Source organism: Miniopterus natalensis, chromosome 5 (assembly GCF_054644295.1).
Source record: "Miniopterus natalensis isolate mMinNat1 chromosome 5, mMinNat1.hap1, whole genome shotgun sequence".
Lineage (NCBI taxonomy): Eukaryota > Metazoa > Chordata > Mammalia > Chiroptera > Miniopteridae > Miniopterus > Miniopterus natalensis.
In genome coordinates, this window is record NC_142085.1 from 36,112,719 (window position 1) to 36,130,475 (window position 17,757).

Consider the following 17,757-nt stretch of genomic DNA (forward strand, 5'->3'; position numbering starts at 1 on the left):
ATGGTGCTTATATTTTATTGAAATTAAAGTTTTGCAGCAAATGTATTTGATAGTGGAACATTTGAAAGAGATACAGAAGAATTTATTTTTCATTAAACAGCACATTAAAAACTGGCTGAACTGGGTCCCCTTGCTGCCAGTCTACCTGAGCACACACCGGAGGTGGCAGAATGGAGTTAGTAGATCGTCGGAAGACATAGTTCACCTGCGGTGGAAACAGAATCGGCTGTGTCGGAAAGTACCACCTTACTCCTCCCCAGTATTGTGTGTTCCTTTAAAATAGCTTTATGCAGCAACAAGAAAAGATTTTCTATGGTGTGTATATCTGAACCCCAGGTACTTTTTCTTTTCAAGAAATCAGAAATTACTGGCAACAAAACAACCTACCATGGAAGCAGTAGTTTCTTACAAAACTAATGTGCCTAAGAGCTGAAGGTGTGTGTGTGTGTTACAGACGTTGAAATATGGAGCATATCTACTCTTACAGTGTGTACCCACCTACTATATACATCCATGCACTTAGAGACGTGCCTCTCCTGGCACAAGTAGTCAACTTTTAGGTACATTCTAACATATGAAGAGCTTTGCTTCCCAATATATTATTCAACACCCCCCCGTCCCCCCCAAAAACTGGTGACACCGATAAATGATCTGTGAGCAACACTTTAAGGGCAGCTGGGAGCAAACCTGGTTTCCTCTTCCCTTCGCTGTCACCCTGGAATAGTCACAATGTTTCACCGATTGTGTTTTGGGTTTTGATAAATACACATTCTTTTCTTCGGAATGGACCAGTATCAGTGCGTGATTCTTCTCTATTTGAAACATGGCGTGTCCTGGTTCTCCGTGTCGACTGTGTGTCTGGCTTCTGATGACCCGTGAAACGCTGCCTGCCAGTGTTTTCGGAATTTTGACAAAGTGGATACAATTTTCCTTGAGCCAGCGCGCCCTCTCTCTCCAGATGGTTTCAGTGATATCATGTACATTTTCAGTTTTTAATTTCCTTCCCAGTCTTGATGGTTAAATTCTTCTTATCCTACAGTCAGCAACTCAGAATTTTTTTTCCTGGTTACCTGGCAGAAAAATCATTTTAAGAGCTTAAGAAATACCATCCAAGGTCAAATCAGTGATTCATCCCAAAGTTAATTTTACTGATGGAGAGAGAATATGCTTGCCATTTACCATATCTTTTTTGAAAGGTTGAAGATGCCCCCCCAAATATTCCTGACTTTTTAACCTACTAGGAATATATTCCATCTCTTCTTAAACTGATTTAGATTCTCAGGGGTAGCAAATAGTTTGTGAGTTAAGGTCACCACGTTCCCTTCCAACCACAGCATACATTATTATTCCACGTTGCAGCTTCATAGAATTTTGGTTCTTAATTCTACCTGCACTTCAGGATTTAGTGGGCGTTTGCTTCATCCTGGCCACCTTGTTACTATCAGATCCTGTGTCCCATTGTCGTTTACGGCTTAAGCCTGAACTTTTTCTGGCTTTCCAACTTTCTCTGTTTCAGGAAGTCAGAATGGTTCACGTTATTCTCGTGTGCACTTGGGAAGTGGTATGATGATAGCATTTGGTGTGACTGCCTCAGTATCCCTCTTGACTATATATTGACCGGAATAACTTGTTTCAAGTGCAAGCTTTGGCGTGTTTCCATCTAACCCTATAGATTTCAGGTAGAGTGCACACTGGTTGATGATCACTCCTTATTAACCACCAAAGACTAGGAATAATTTTTGAAACTATGTGATTTCAGGCTAAAAATTACCTAAGGTATTTTCCCAAAAGTCATTTTGGAAAAACTCGGTGTAGGCTATATTTAACCTGGTTATAGAATTATTTCCCTTTGTAAAATATAAATTTTTAGTAAAATAAGTTGATGAATGGATGAGTAGTTTAAAAGAGGTACTTAGGACACTGGAAGGAACATTTATCAGAGGGTGAATTTTTAGGAATTTTTTTAAGTTACTCATCCACAAATCATTTCTTCTATATATTTTTCTACATAGCTGATTATTTGCCTTAGCTGATTATTTGAAATAAAAAGAAGACATTTTACAAAAATATAAATAAAATGATTCAGCTCCAGGAATATAAATTATGAAAATTTCAAGCATGTTGAAATGCATTAATAAATCACTTGTATATTTTTATAAGAAAAGGTTAAGAAATTATACTTGGATTTTTTTCTGTTACTCTATTGTTTTGTCTACACATTTCAGTTAATGCCAATCTCTGTGTCTACCCTTCTTGCACCAGGAAATGCCTTTTCTCCCCTGAAAATACTAAATTAGGAAGTCTGGCAAATAAAGGAAAAGTACTTTTACTTATCTCTATTTAAAACAAGAGTCAGGCTCAGAAATGTTTTAATTTCCTTCAAAGTTCAGTAATTAAAATCAACATTAAAACTATGACTTTACCTTGTTATTTTGTTGAGGTTGGAACTTTTTATCACTAGTTTTGTGTGCTTGATTTTTAGAATGACCTGATGACCTATAAAAAGAAAGCAAAAACACAATATTCTCTTTCCTGGGCTTATCAACATTAACAGCAACTACGACTTCCTACTATTTTTGTTCGAAAATGATTATGATGAGTGAAAACGGGTTAACATATTTTGCCAGTGCCTTTGTTGGAGTTGGAGGAAGTATGCTTTCCCCACCCCGCTGAGCTTTGCCATCCAGTTGGCTTGTTGTTTCTTAGGCAGTGGTCTCAGGACTGAAGAAAAGCTCATGGGAAAGATGAACGATAAGTTCATCTTGCAAAAAATGGGGTTATTTTTCAAGTCAATTCTGAATTGTGGTTACTGAAAAACAACTCTGTAATAACACTTTGTTCTTGCAATTCTAAAATGTATTTTAAAATTTGATGCATATCTCTCCAGACTTCTCTATATACATGTTATATCATTACTGAGGACAGTGTGTACACATTTGGCACCTTACTTTTTTACTCTCTGCATTATGAAATGGGTATAATATTTGGAGGATACTTTCTGACATATGTTCCCTTATCGGTAAACTGTTTTCTGTCCTCCAACATTCTGCCCATAATAGCCGCAGGGGAAGGGGGGAGGTGGGCACCACTGCAGGAAGGAGGGACACTCTTATCTTGGCCCCAGTGCCTGATGGAAGAGGGCAGACGAGAGGAGGGGGGCTTAGTTCCCCGAGGTTGAGTAACAAGGTCCTTGTTCCTCCTACCACCAGCCAAGGCAGCATTTTTGGTTCAGCGTGTCCTGGTTGGGCGATTTGGAGGCTTTGAGACAACCAGGGGACAGGCAGATGCCGGGGTCAGAACTGAGAGATCCCAGGTGAGGAGGCTGGGAATAGAAACTTTCCAAAGGACCGGGTGAGGCAAAGGGTGCCCCCCCCCCCCCCCCGCCCAGTGCATACAGACACCACACAACTGAGAAGAGGAGGGGAGGGGAGGGGAGGGCAGGGGAGGGGAGGGCAGGGGAGGGAATCTTTGAGCCTGACTATGTATTTCAAGAAAACTGAGTTGCCTAAAGTGATTGCTTAAACTGTTAATCAGAAGAAGTTTTAAAAATTGGATTGGACTGTATTAAACTTCACTCCTCCCTCCCCTCTAACCCAGTGATGAAGGGGCTCAAAACAGAGTGAGGAGCAGCTACTAGAGAGAAAATGGGCCCTTCCCCCTCATGCCTGAGGTGCAGCATGTGAGTAACCTGTGATCTTACTGTAGTTCAAACCCGTGCTTTCATGGTGCTGAGACCTCTTCATAAGTGTCACTTTGTACCATTGCTTACTTAATCTGGCCCCTACATTTGGAAATGATTTTCGTTATTATAAATAATATCATGAAGAACACACTAGACCTATTAAAGGGCAAAGTGAAAATGTTTAGATCTGAAGAGGAAAAGTCATAAATAATTCTCAGATCTAGATTTGCATTTTCTGTGTAAGATGATAATTGCAATTAATAAAAGTAAAATTCATCAAGCCGGAAAAGGGCCCTTTGAAAATCAAAGTGTTGTTTCTTCTTAAGGGAATTTTGCCGAGTAAGTTCCTAGAACAACTGAACCTATGTATAGAATATCTAAAAGGGAGGGAAATGAAAAACATGTGGCGTGTACTTGTAAACATTGACTGGGGAGAAAGAAGAGGAGGGAAAGTAAAGGGGCCAGTGTAACAGAAGACAATGACTTGGCAGTAGAATGGCAGAGAATTGAACCAACTGAAAGTGCTCGCTGTGCGCCCACGGGCTCATCTCCATAACGCACTTGCCCTCAATTTAATTTTCCCATTTGCTCTTCACTCTCAGGTAGAAGAACAGAAATGTGGCCAAGCTGACAATCCTTTAGAGGGTGCTGTTTTCAGAGTCACAGCACATAGTGTCCTCAACTGATTGGCTTCTGAGTTGCAGTTTAAGTACCAAGTAGGGAATCTCAGTTTTCCTTACAGGGCTGCCTTTTGTTGATAATTATCAAACGGTTCCGGTGATGCTAGCAGCTGAGCGTTTACCCTGAGGAGCACCGAATTTACTCCTTACCTGACTCATGCACTTATTCCTATTATCCCCATTATATAGATGAGAAATCTGAGGCATAAACGGGGGGGGGGGGGAATGTTGCTCAAGTTCACCAGTTAGGGGTAGAGCTTGAATTTGAACTTGGGTATAACTTTAGAGCCTCTAATCTTAATCAGTGTCTTTGTCTATGGTCGATTAGGTCTTAATTTGTCATCTGGTCCTCCCATAAGTAAAATGTCAGTCACCTAAATGATGGTGTCTGTGAGGAACAGAAATAACTGCCGGGAGGGGGCGGGTGATGGGGATCCAGGAGGCACCCCATCCACTGTGCCCAGGTTCCTGCTCACTGAGTCCTGAAGCAGCTCTTGGGCGATGGGTTTATCCTCATGCTGAGGATTCTCTTTTCTCCCCCAGAGAAACTGAGTATCTTTCTCTCCTTCCTCCCGGTCTTCCTTCCTCCCTTCCTTCTTATCTGCTGCTCAGCCTCTGACATGGTGACTAACACATGGATGCTCAGAAATCTTTGCTGAATTGAGCTGATGTAAGGGAGCATCTCATTGCTGTGTGTTTGGGTCCTGGAAGTTCATATTATCTGTCCCCAGAGGCAGGCACAGGTGGGGGAGCAGAGCCCCCCAAACCTAAGAGCTGTTCACTTCCAGTCGGCCTGTGCCTCTGTTGATCTCCCTTGTGACAACCTAGCATTAAAGTGATATTTCTTAAGAAAGAGGGATGTTTATTTTATTTTTTTTGTTTCTTGATCTTTATTACCATTACTGACCAGTCCATTCTTTCCCTACTGATTTGGAATGCTTATTAAAATAAATTCCCTAATGTTAAATTCCTTAATATATAAGGATCTATTTAGGACTTATGTTTGTTCTATTCATCTGTTGTTTATCTTAGTGTTCTAAATATTATTTTATGTATTGCTGTCCTACAGAACAGCCTCCCTATCATTGTACTTTAAGATTTTCTCCTGAACATTTTCATTTCCAGAGGAACTTCAGGACCGGATTGACAAATTCCATAAAGAATCCAGTTGGGATTTTAATTGGGATTAACTTGGAGAAAATTGATAGCATTATCATAATCCTCGCTTGCCTGAAGGGACACTCTGTGCGTTATGTTCTCTGTGAAGATGCTTTATACGTATAATTTCATATACTCCTTGCAGTAACCCAGCAGGTGGGTTTTATTAGTCTCTATCCAAGGAAGAAATTGAGGTTTAGAGAAGTTAAGTAAGTTCTCCAAGGTCACTTGATTAGTAAATTGCTAAACCAAAATTTTAATTGCACTTTGACTTCCAAATATTGCTTCTTAACCACTATTGTATAGTTGTCTTTAAAGTGTTAATACTTTAAAGGAACAGGGTATGTTTCATCAAACAAAAGGCTAAATCTCTGGTTTCTTGTTGATTCACTGTGGAAGCAGATTGCCACAAGTCCCCTGGGTGGGAAATTAAGGACTGTGGTCACTAGAATGAGTGAGAGAACAGTAGAAAAACCAGGATGGTCTAATAAAGACATGGGTCTGAGGTGATTAATACTGAGGAAAGGTTGGTGTGGGTGAGTGGAAGCTCACACGGGGAAGGGTGGGACAGGTGCCCACAGAAGTCTTTGGAGGGCAGAGTCCACAGTGAAGATCTTATCTGGGTGAGAATTAGGAACATTGTGCTCCCTGTTTGTTCATGAGGCTACCCCCATCCTAAAGTCTGGTAAATAGAAGGCCAAGTATATCTCACCTTCTATTTCTCCTTCTAAAGGCCTTCTTTTAGCTTTCTGTCAGAAATGAAGGATTGATTAAACATATCATAGCACATCTGTAGAATGGACTACCCTGTAACCGTTAAATATGATGCTACAGAAAATATTTAGTGACATGGAGGAATGTCCTATGTGAAAAAGCTCACTACAAAGCAAGCAGCCAGGTTGATTCCATTTTCTTTAGAAAATTCTATTTGAACATTCTGCATACACACGCACACCAAGAGATAATAGCAGTCAATGTGACTCTTATCTTTTTTCTCATAATTTTCTATATTTTCCAGTTTTCTTATGATGAAAGCTATTGTATTTGCAAATAGGGCCAAGGCCAAGTCTCTCTCTCTCTCTCTCTCTCTCTCTTTCTCTCTCTCTCTCTCACACACACACACACACACACACACACACACACACACACACACACACACACACCAGTTAAGGGAGTGGACAGTGTGGTATTCTCTCTTAAAGCTGACACAGATTCTTTTTTCTTCCCTTACTGGTCTTAATGAAATATTGTAGGAAGGCTTGAGCAGTGGTCTCCAACTGTGGTTTTTGGACCAGCGCTATCAGCCTTTCCTGTGCCCTACCCAGACCTGCTGAATCACAGAGCCTGGCAGAGCCCAGCCATGCGTGCACACGTCTGATGCACACGATGTTTGAGAACCATAGGTTTAAGGGACCATATGAATTCATTCTAATGATAGGTTTCTCAGAATTATGAATAACAAATTCCTGTGTGTGTAAAGTTGGTGTGCTCGACCTACCTGCACGGAGCTCCTTTTCCTTGGATGACCTCACATTTCTCTCCAGGGGCACAGAGGCCCAGGTCCCCCTGGTGGTCCAGGGGCCCCTGGCTCTCATACCCCCATCTGCAGCGACACTCTGCTTCCTCGGTCCACTCATTCTGTACACACTGGGCAAATTCTCCACAGGCCAGGAATGTGCAGGGATCTGCTTGGTCAGCTGTAGGAGATGAGGTAGATAAGAGTAAATGCATGGAGGCCTGAGCAGGGGAACTGGCAGAAGTCAAAGGCAAAAGGCCAGATATATTTGCTCTCACCCCATTTTGAAGTGGGTTGTGCAGTAGTGATAACAGACTGGAGTGAAAAGAGAACCACATGTTTCTGTATTTTTGACAAATGAGTGTATAGACACAGGTGATGACATATTTAGCTCCAAGTATAATTACGCACAAACTTTGTTGTGCATCAGCATCACCTAGAGGTCTTGTTAAAATGCAGATTCCAGGCCCTACCCTCAGAGTTTCTGATGCAAGAGGTTTGGAATGGGGCCTGAGAACCTGTATTTCTAAGGAGATCCCAGCGATGCTGACACATCCGACCTGGAGGGCACATTTTGATAACTGCTGCATAGAGAACTGATTTTTTATTTGTTGGTTATTTTTTAAGGTATTTCCTGCAGAGATGAGCTCTAAATGTGTATATTTAAGATCAGATGTAACTTATAAAGTAGTAGTCATTTATGAGGACAATTTTGAGAACTCAGGATAATTTTCTAATTTAAAAAATATATTTCTCTTAGTCCCTCCCTGATCCCTAGGGCCCTAATGTTAGAGATTCTTTCTTTTGGATTAATTGTTTTTCCTCTATTAAAATTCAAATAGACTTCCAATCTGTTCTCTTTCGCTCTATTCTTAACTCAGTAGGATTGTCTCAAATTATTTGTAAAGTGGATTGTAAATCAAGAGAATCTCAGGATATTTAGTTCTGGAAGGCCTGTGGCTCCTGCCAGCCTTTTTGTCTGTCTCTGTAAAGCTGGGAGTACTGAGCTCTCAGGCAGAGAAGCAAATGGCCTGAGTCCCCACATGCTGATGGCAGAGACAGAATCGGACTCTGTCCCTGAGACCATTGTGCTTTCTACCCTGAGAGGGTTACACTGGCCATTTATCCCTCAGATTTTTCTTTCAATAAACACATATTATGTGCAAGGAAGGAACTAAGGGACAGGCAACTGTGTATAAAACCGTGTATCCAGGAAGCCTAGAGGAAGGTACAGAATCCTTCTATCCAAAGAGCCCAGTGCCTTGTCTAGCATAAGAGCCCTAAATATGAGCTCTAAGCATAAGCCAGAGAAGAGATCACCACGGAGGGGATAGTTTGAACTGAGTGCCTGTATTTAAAGTGGGTTGTATTTGTATGTGCCAAGACTACAAAAGGCATTCCAACTGGACCCGGCAGCGTAAGCAGAGGCACAGAAGTGAGAAAGCAACAGGCCACAGACGTGGAGGAGATGGAGCAGGGGAAGCCCACTTTGGAAGGAGCAGAAACCCATGGACAGAAAGAAGGGAACTAAGGCTGGAAAGGTTAGAGTCAAACTCTGGTAGGAATTTGGACTTTACAGGCAAGTGGGAGCCCTCAGTGCATTTGGGGTGAGGGAGGGGTATGATCAGTATTGTGCTTTAGAAGACATGTAAATAGAACTTACAATTTTCAAAATCAGGATAATTTCAGTCATCATCTGGTCCAGTATGCCCCAAGTGGGAACATTTGCAGAACTAGAATTCAGCAGGACTAAATAAGTTTATACTAAAAAGAGGTTTGGTGGCTAAATGAGTTGTGTGGTTTTTTTTTTTTAAATGCAGGGTGAAATAAATAAGTTTCTCTCTCTTTCCCCTTTTCTCTTTCTCCCTCTCTCTCTCCAACCTCACCCCCTTCTCTTTTTGGCTTTTAAACACTCTTGGGGTCATTAATAAGCTAATATCTATTGTGAATCTTCCATTGGAGAACATAGCTGCTTTGCCAAATTTACTGACCACAGAAGCTCTGCAAATGGGTCTTCGGGGTCATCTTGTGGGGTGAGAATTTCAAAGAACCTCTGTGTTCACTGTTCGGTCCAGTGCCTCCTTGCGGTGGAAGGAGCAAGAGCAAGAGAGATGAGTGAGACCAGCCCAAGCTGAGGGCAAGGGCAGGCCCTGGAGAGCACAGTTTTGGGTTTCCCAGCAAGGCAAGCCTGTTAAAAGCCTATGTGAAGTTGTACTTCTCTATAGGTCGAGGGTCCCTTATGGACAACCGGTCTGGCTAAGGTGAACTGGTTTTCCCTGCCTCACAGTTCCTGACGCTCGCCATGTTAGGGGATCCCTGTCACTGTTTGGAAAAAACTCAAATTTACCCTGATAACCCAGGTGATCCACACCCAGGGCCTGGGTTAATAAACAACAGCTGCCAGCAACTCTACCCTCAGTATTTTCGTCTTGAAAACAGAAGCCAGGAGGAACAGTTAGAGTTGTGTTTCCCTCTCTGCAGAGGGGAAATACAGTGTATTTACATGGAAGGCTGATGGAATGCACGGATTCTGCCCTGCTGAGGACTCATAGGAATGAGTTACCCGTTACAAAAAAGGTTTCTGTTTCATCATAATTTCCTTCAGCCCAGCCAAGCATGCTCTATGCACCAGTAAAGCTGAACTAAACACAGTAAGGTAAGGCTGGAGGAGTGATATATCCAAATTCGGGGGCCTAGAGTCAGGTATAGTTTATCGATTACTTGCTTCTCCCATGTTATTTACTCAGGACCAGTCTACAGGCAAGATGTAGGAGGCTTAAAATCACTGAGCTGGGTGGGGCTGGCATGGCTCAGTGGTGGCGCATCGACCGGGAGATCTTGGTATGATTCGGGAGATGAGGTTGGATCCCTGGTCCTGGGTTTCAGGCTCGATCCCCAGCAGGGGGCGTGCAGGAGGCAGCCAATCAATGACTCTCATCATCGATGTTTCTATCTCTCACTCCCTCTCTCTTCCTCTCTCCAAAATCAATAAAAATATATTAAAAAAACAAAAAACACTAGCCTGAGTTTTTGTTTGCTGTGTACCCTTCCTAAGAATTAAGAGAAGATCCATTTATTCAACAAGTATCAATTTGGCCCTTCAAAGTCTTCAGCACTGAGAATTTCAGGCAAACTAATTGCTTTATATTTTTATTTTACCCATATATAAGATTTTATATGTTCAAGTCCCTCAACTCCTACCCCATCCCCTTGTGGACTGTGTGAAGAGTTCCAGGGAAGGAAAGAACCCCAAGGGGGAGCTGTTGGACCATAGCCTATAAAAGTGTGAACTGCCTAATTGCAGTTCATTAGAATCATAACAGAAGAGGTGATATACAACAATTTGTGAAGCAACTCATACAGCTTCCACTTTCGAAAAATATTTCCCCTAGGTATGTTAATAAGTGATACCTCTAACTTTGGGCTTTAGGCAAAGACAGACCTGGATGTGAGCTGATTCTGGGGAGGAAGCACCATGAAAAAGAAGAGAGTGACTTTACAATGAATGAAAATTTAACCAGTAGAACTTTCTTAAGAAAGCTTCCACTGTGTTATCATTTTCTTTCTTTGTCATATCCCAAAGCCATTCTCTTGGGAATGATGGACACATTAATGTGTAGGCCATACAACTATTTGCTTCTTTCTTAACACATCCCCAGGAATTTGCACACAAAAAATTTAGTCGCAACTTCCCACTCTTTGCTCTTGATTTAGTCAATATTAATAATGTAAACATTATGTAGCAACGACCAAAAATGGGCTGTTCTGAACATGGTCCATATCCTGGAAAGAGGAGGGACAGGGAGATGTGAGATCAACAGTCTATTAGGAAGACAATGATTAAATGCGGTTTTCTAGAAAAATATTTCAAGTCATAATCAAATTGTGTGTCGTTTGAGGAGGTGATTGGTATCCTCATGATTGGTGTATGGACTAATCTATAATTACCTTAGCTTCCTGGATTTGCTTAAATCCCCTTTCTATAGATTATTTATTGGTGGGCACTATGGAAAGGGCTCTCTGTGAGCCTGTACCATCCCCACCAAATACCTAGTATGGTTAGGGGAACCCTCTGGGTTTACTGTAATTGCTTGCTGACAAAATCGCTTATTTTTCTGTCCTTAACCCACGTGGGTAGCTCTTTTGCAGATCAAATTTGACAATCTCTCTGTAGCCCAGAGCAACTGGCCTGAGAAAGTCCAGTGGTTCAGTAGCTGTTCATTTCCAAGTGGTGGGAAAAATTCAAGTCCATCCTGTATCCAGAGGTCCTGGTTCAGCCTTTAACTTCCCATGTAGATTCTGACTATAGTCAGAGCATTGATGTCATTCTATTTCAGGCCTTGTCCCTGATGTGGCCCCAGGGATCAACATCCTGAACCTTCACCAGGAGCTTCAGAAGGAGCACCATGACAATTATTTATATAGTAGTCCCCACCTTTCCGAGGGGAATATCTTCCAAGACCCCCAGTGGATGCCTGAAACCACAGATAGTACTGAACCCTATATATACTATGTTTTCCCCTATATATACTTATGATAAAGTTTAATTTATAAATTAGGCACAGGGAGAGATTAACAGCAATAACTAATAGAATAATTATAACAATATACTTTAATAAAAGTTATGTGAATGTAGTCTCTCTCTGATAACCAATATGATAACCAACACAACTACTAAGTGGCTAAAGGGCATGGATACACTGGACAAAGGGATGATTCATGCCCCAGGAGGAGTGGAGTGGGACAGCTCAAGGTTTCATCATGCTACTCAGAAAGGTGTGAAATTAAAACTTATGAATTTTTTATTTCTGAAATTTCCCACTTAATATTTTCAGACCACAGTTGACTGTGGGTAACTGACACTGCAGAAAGAGAAACTATGGATAAGGAGAGACTACTGTAGAAACAGAGAGCTCGCATTCATTGAAGGTCATTTTGTGTTTGGTATTGCACTTGACACTTTAAACAAGTCTTCAATAATATTCACAATAACCCTCCAAAGTAGATATCGCTGAAAATTAAAGCCCATTGTAGCTGGAAAGTATAACTCAAGATTAACATCTGTATGTCCGTTCACAGTGTTTGGCTTTTGACATCATTCTAGTGGCTTTAAAATAACAGGGTTTCCAGGAGAAAAGTCAGGGTTCCACAGGGCTCATAGGAGATGAGGGACAGTGAGTTGGAGGCCCGGCCACTGCCAGCATCTCCACTCTCATCAGTTTACATATCAGACTCCCACAAATGCTTTCCTTTGAAACAGTCTCTCCCAACTAAACAAAACCTCACAACCATCGTCTGCCACCACTTTCCTGAGGCAGAATGTTTCCTTGTAGAAAGTATAGTCTGACACTACAGTGGCTCCACATTGTTTCTGTTGTTCAAATGCGACATAGATGAACAGGGCTGGAAGGAAGAGAACTGCATGTGGGGCTTGGAAATATTTGTATCTTTCTGAGATTTCCAGTGTAAGTACATTTTCTGTATCAGTTTCTACCTTGGATTTGCTTATATAGTGTCTTCTGTATGTATTTCACAGGTCTTTAAGAGCATTCCCAACTGGCTGACTGAGGAAGGATGTATATCTCTCAGTTCTCCATGTGATAAAAAGACAAACATTCAAGTGAATGTGCCCTGCCTGCAGGGAACATGTTGAAGCATTTTGCATTAAAGTTTAAAAGATGGAGTTTCCTCAAAAAATTAAAAATGCAACTGCCATTTGACCCAGTGATCCCAATTCTAGGAATATATCCTAAAAAACCTAAAACACCGATTAGAAAGAATCTATGCACCCCTATGTTCATAGCAGTGCAATTTACAAATAGCTAAGATCTGGAAACAGCCCAAGTGCCCATCAGTAGATGAGTTGATAAAAAAGCTGGGGCACATTTACACCATGGAATACTATGCAGCTGTAAAAGAGAAGGAAATCTTACCCTTTGGGACAGCATGGAGGGAACTAGAGAGTATTATGCTAAGTGAAATAAGCCAGTCAGAGAAAGACAAGTACCACATGATCTCACTCATATGTGGACTCTAAAGAACAAAATAAACTGATAAACAAAATAGATAGAGACCTAAAACCATGGAGCAGTCTGATGAATTTCAGAGGGAAGGCGGGGATGGGGAGTGTGGAAGGGAAGAGATTAATCAAAGAACTTATATGTATATATGCATAACCTACGGACACAGACAATAGTGTGGAGAAGGCCTGGGGTGTGTGTGTGTGGATGCTAGGTGGAGGGGATCAATGGGGGACGGACACATCTGTAATACCTTCAACAATAATGATAAATTAAAAAAAAAAAAGATTATGGTCGTGGTCATCAAGAAGTTCACAAACTCAAGGAGATCATAGGTCCCTGATGGTCTAAGACTGTCTATTTCAAATCTCCTGTTTCTGGTTCCAAGTGCACTCATGCTTGTCAGGCCTGAAAGTAGGCCTCCAGGCTCCCAAGTCTGCAGTTGACCAACTTCAGTCCATTAGTCCCTATGCCCCCTTCACTTGCCCTACACCCTTGAGTCTGTGTGTTGATTGCTTTTCTGCCCTTTTCTCATTCTTTACCATCACTTTGTCCTTTATTCTTTCATCATCTCCTTCTCGAGACCTAAACGCGGGCCAGGAAGTGAAGCACCTCTTTTGACTGGGTCCCGTCCTAGGGCAGGTTTCAGCCCAGTTTGCAGCTCGGGCTTCACCTGGACTCCCTGGGCTGCGGGTCTATTGGGTCCTGGCGGGCGATTTCTTTCTTTTGAATGTAATGAAACCTAGTGTTCACTAGATGGCGGCCAATAGCAATAGACGTAGGAATAGATTCAGGGGACGAAATTTTTATTTTTTTTTAAATCCTCACCGGAGGATATTTTTTCCATTACTTTCCAGAGAGAGTGGAAGGAAGGAGAGAGAGAGACAGAGAGAGAGAGAAACATCGATGTGTCTCACATCGCTTGGTCGCCTCCCGCACCCACCAGGGCCAGGGACCAAGCCTGCAACCGAGGTACGTGCCCTTGACCGGAATCGAACCCAGAACCCTTCCGTCTGCAGGTGGACGCCCCAGCCACTGCGCCAGGCCGGCGAGGGCGGGGATGAAGTTTTAAGCGTCTAAACTGATGTGTCTCCTTAGCCGCCACTGTGCAGTGCGCGCGGGGCAGCGAAGTGCGGTCGGGAAGGAGCTCGTGCAGCGGCGGGAGCAGTTCTCGGGCGGCTGACGGAGCCGGCATCACTGCGCGGTTGTGTGGATGCCTATAAACACCTTGCTCTTGGTGGCTGGAGAGCAATGTCCCCTCTCAGTCACCACTTCTATCTGCCGAAGTGCGGTGTTTTGGGTGCACTAGTTTTAGGGCCTGAGTATCCCAGGGTCAGCTGGTGGGGGGAGGGAGAACTTTGACAGGGGCTGTGGGAGGTGGCCCTGCAGCTGGGTCGCAGCCTCAACTTGTGTACGGGTTTGTGTACGGGGTTGGCGGAGGGGCTCACGCGGTGTCTCACGGAAGCTCCGCAGGATGGTTCTGGTGGGGCTTGAGGACACAGGTTGAAACTCTGGAGAGCGGAGAAAGGCATCTGGAAGTACAACCAGTACTGGGGTCCCCTGATGGGCAGGGCAGCAGAGGGGTGAGCCAGGAGCCAGGGCCAGAGGCATAGGGGGTGGGTGGGCGACAGGAGAGGGCAGGGGCTGCGGAGAGTCTCCGGGAAGGAGAGTTCCTGCGACGGCCTCAGCTGGGAAGGGACACGCCTAGTGGAGCCAACTGCACATCTGGAAGTATGGGACTTTTGTTTCCGAGAATGAAGTTGTGTGTGTGTGTGTGTGTTTGGCATTCTAAGAATATTTCAGAATACTATAGGAAATGACACTTGGTGAAATGTAGAACTTAACAATTCATTTAGGATTAAACTGAAGTGTGTTGTCGCTTTTTCTAAATAGATTAAACAGCCTCTGTATACCCAGTAGGAGGGCTGATAAGACTCTTTTTTAGGAAAAGGCAGCAGGTAGAGTTGAAGGAAGCACAGGACACTGCCGCTGAGTTCCAGCTGCAGCACTTGCTGATTGTGCGAGCAGTAAGAGGTTAAGTTACACTTCTCTGAAACACAGCTTCTCCAACTGTGCAATGGGCAGTTATTACTAAACACCTTGCAGACCGGTCATGAGTATACTTGTGTTTCCATTTCTGAGTGTTGCTGACCGGTCATGAGATAACTCATGTTGCACTTAAATTAATTTAAGTAATTTTAAGGTCTGAAAGCAGTGTAGAGTTTTAAAAGAGTGGAATAGTATCCAGCTGCACGGGCAAGTTCTGGCTTGAAATAGCCGGTCAGCAAGTTAAGATTAAAAATAGTGTCAATTGTAGCTGTTATTTTTATTGTCATTATTGTGATGAGTGACATTTACCACTTTTTGAGAGCTGGTGACTGAAATGGGAGTCTTACAAATGATGCAACTTTCCAGAGAAAATGATTGTTTACCCACATTCTGGCTGGAAGCATCGTAGATGCCAGACTGCAATTAGTTTCAATGTTTACCATTCACCAGCCTTGAAGTCTGCCCATTTTTGAGGAGGCTTCTTAGGAACTCAAGGAGAGAATAAGTTAGAATAAGTGGTTTTGCGTACTTGAAACCTTCAGCCTGCACAGCCAACTGGAATAAAAGCCCTAAATGCTTCTGAAGAATTTTCATAGCAGCCTTGAGGGAAGACGGCTCTAGTTGCCAGGGAGGCCCACAGAATGCTGAGCAAGCTGTGATTTATTTGTTTTTCCAGTTGATAAATCACAGATAGTTCTAACATTGGCTTATACTTTTCATATCACAGATTTATTTATTCAGACAGTTTTCAAAAAGGCAAATAGCAAACCACACGTGGTAATAACAATGTGTCCCTTTCCCTACACGTCCGAACCTCTGCAGGCGTTATTTGGCTTAACTGGCTGCCGCCTCATTTAGAGGGCACACCCAGGAACTCAGATGCTGATCTAAATGTGGAACGGTACTCACCTAGAAATCTCAGGAGAATATTCAAAACCTCTCTTCTTCTCTTTAGTCTAGAACGAGTAATGGAATACTGTTTTCCCCTCCCAGTATTATTGCCACAAACTACTATTCCACCCTGACATTAGGCCAAAAGGAAGAAAATGAGAAACACTTGATTGGATTTTGATTCAAATTTGCAAATGGAACAGAATAATTGGTCTGTCTGGGGACTGCCTGTAAATATAATAAAATTGGACCATAGAAAAGAAATGCTAAGTCCTCTGACCAAAGCTGTTGTAATATTCCCCTGAGCTTGACTAAGCTTTACACAGGCTTCTTCCTGACTTCCTTCTTCCTGGCTTCCCTTCTCTTACAGCAGTTAGTTAGTTTAGAAACTCTGTAATTGTAAATTCATTCTCTGCCCCTTTGAGAAGTAAATCTCTTTTAAGCTTCTTGACAGTATTCCCCAGGACCCTCTTTCTCCAGGACCTGGGAGCCATTCCTTTGAAATGTAATCATCAAAGAAAATAGTACCTCCCCCAAAGTTGTAAGACAGGAGGTGGACAGGGCATGTTGACTTTCTCATTTCCCTTTTCATCGCAGCCTCACTGAAGTCCTTGCCTGTGCCCTTGCCACTCCACTAGGTTTCTTTTGCAAGGTGTTCTAACGACCTCTGACTGTCAACTTAAATGACCTCTGTCCACTGCTCACTCACAGCTGCAGAAATTGCTGGCCTGTCTTTCTGCAGCATCATCTTCTCCTGGCTGTCTTCACCAACAATCCTATTTCCCCTCTAGGTGTTGGCCAGTGTCTCCTGAGCTCCGTTCCCAGTTCTCTTCTCCTCCTGTCTTACACATTGCCCTGAGCCATTTTTTACTGTTCTCTGGTTTCAACTTGTGTAGGTGAAATGTGTCCTTTCAGCCTTGGCCTCGTCCCTGGCCTCCAGACACCTACCTTATAGACCAGAGGTCAACTGACCTAATGTCCATTTCCTTAAAACTGCCCCCCCCAAAAAAAAAAAAACATTTCTTGGAGTATTTTATATCCTCAAGAGAGCTTATTAATTTTTGCATTTAAAAAGTTAAAAAAATGAATTTATCTATATACCCTTTATAACTATGTATTTTTTCTAAGAATTTTCCAAATTTGTAGTATTTTATGAATGATAAACTGTGTGTTTTTATTTTATAATCTTGAGACTACTTTAAAAGCTGTTTAGTATTAAGCTTGAAAACTTTTTGAGTTTTACAAAATTTTATTAAAGTTCAACTTTAAAGGAAAAATAGGACACCTAAGTGATGCAAATAGATTAAACAGGGGCTCTTAGACAACCTGCCTTTAATATGTTTTTATTGATTTCAGAGAGAGAGAGAAGGGAGAGGGAGAGAGAGAGATATATAGAGACATCAATGATGAGAGTCATTGATCAGCTGCTTCCTGCACACCCCCTGCTGGGGATTGAGCCTGAAACCTGGGCATGTGCCCTGACCGGGAATCGAACTGTGACCTCCTGGTTCATGGGTCAATGCTCAACCACTAAGCCACACTGGCCAAGTGACAGCCTGACTTTAAATGAGCTGGCTCAGCATGGCTCTCCTTTCCTTCTAGGTTGAGCTCCCTTATCTCCCTACTTTGTATCCAAAGCTGCCATCACAGTGGAATAACTGAAGTAAACTGCCACTCCCAGAAATGTCTGCATTTTCCTCCCACCCGTTCTGGAATAGCTTCTCTCCACCCTTCTCTGCCCGGGCCCACCATCATCATATA

General features: G+C 42.6%; 1 protein-coding gene across 1 annotated transcript in view; it reads right to left on the bottom strand.

Annotated features, from left to right (window-relative positions):
• Positions 1-992: 992 nt before the first annotated feature.
• Positions 993-17,757, bottom strand: part of IMPG1 (interphotoreceptor matrix proteoglycan 1) — a 106,652-nt gene continuing 89,887 nt past the window's right edge. The window contains 3 exon segments of the mRNA XM_087817144.1: positions 993-1,070; positions 2,424-2,496; positions 7,019-7,217. Of these exon segments, the coding sequence (XP_087673270.1) occupies positions 993-1,070; positions 2,424-2,496; positions 7,019-7,217 (350 nt within the window).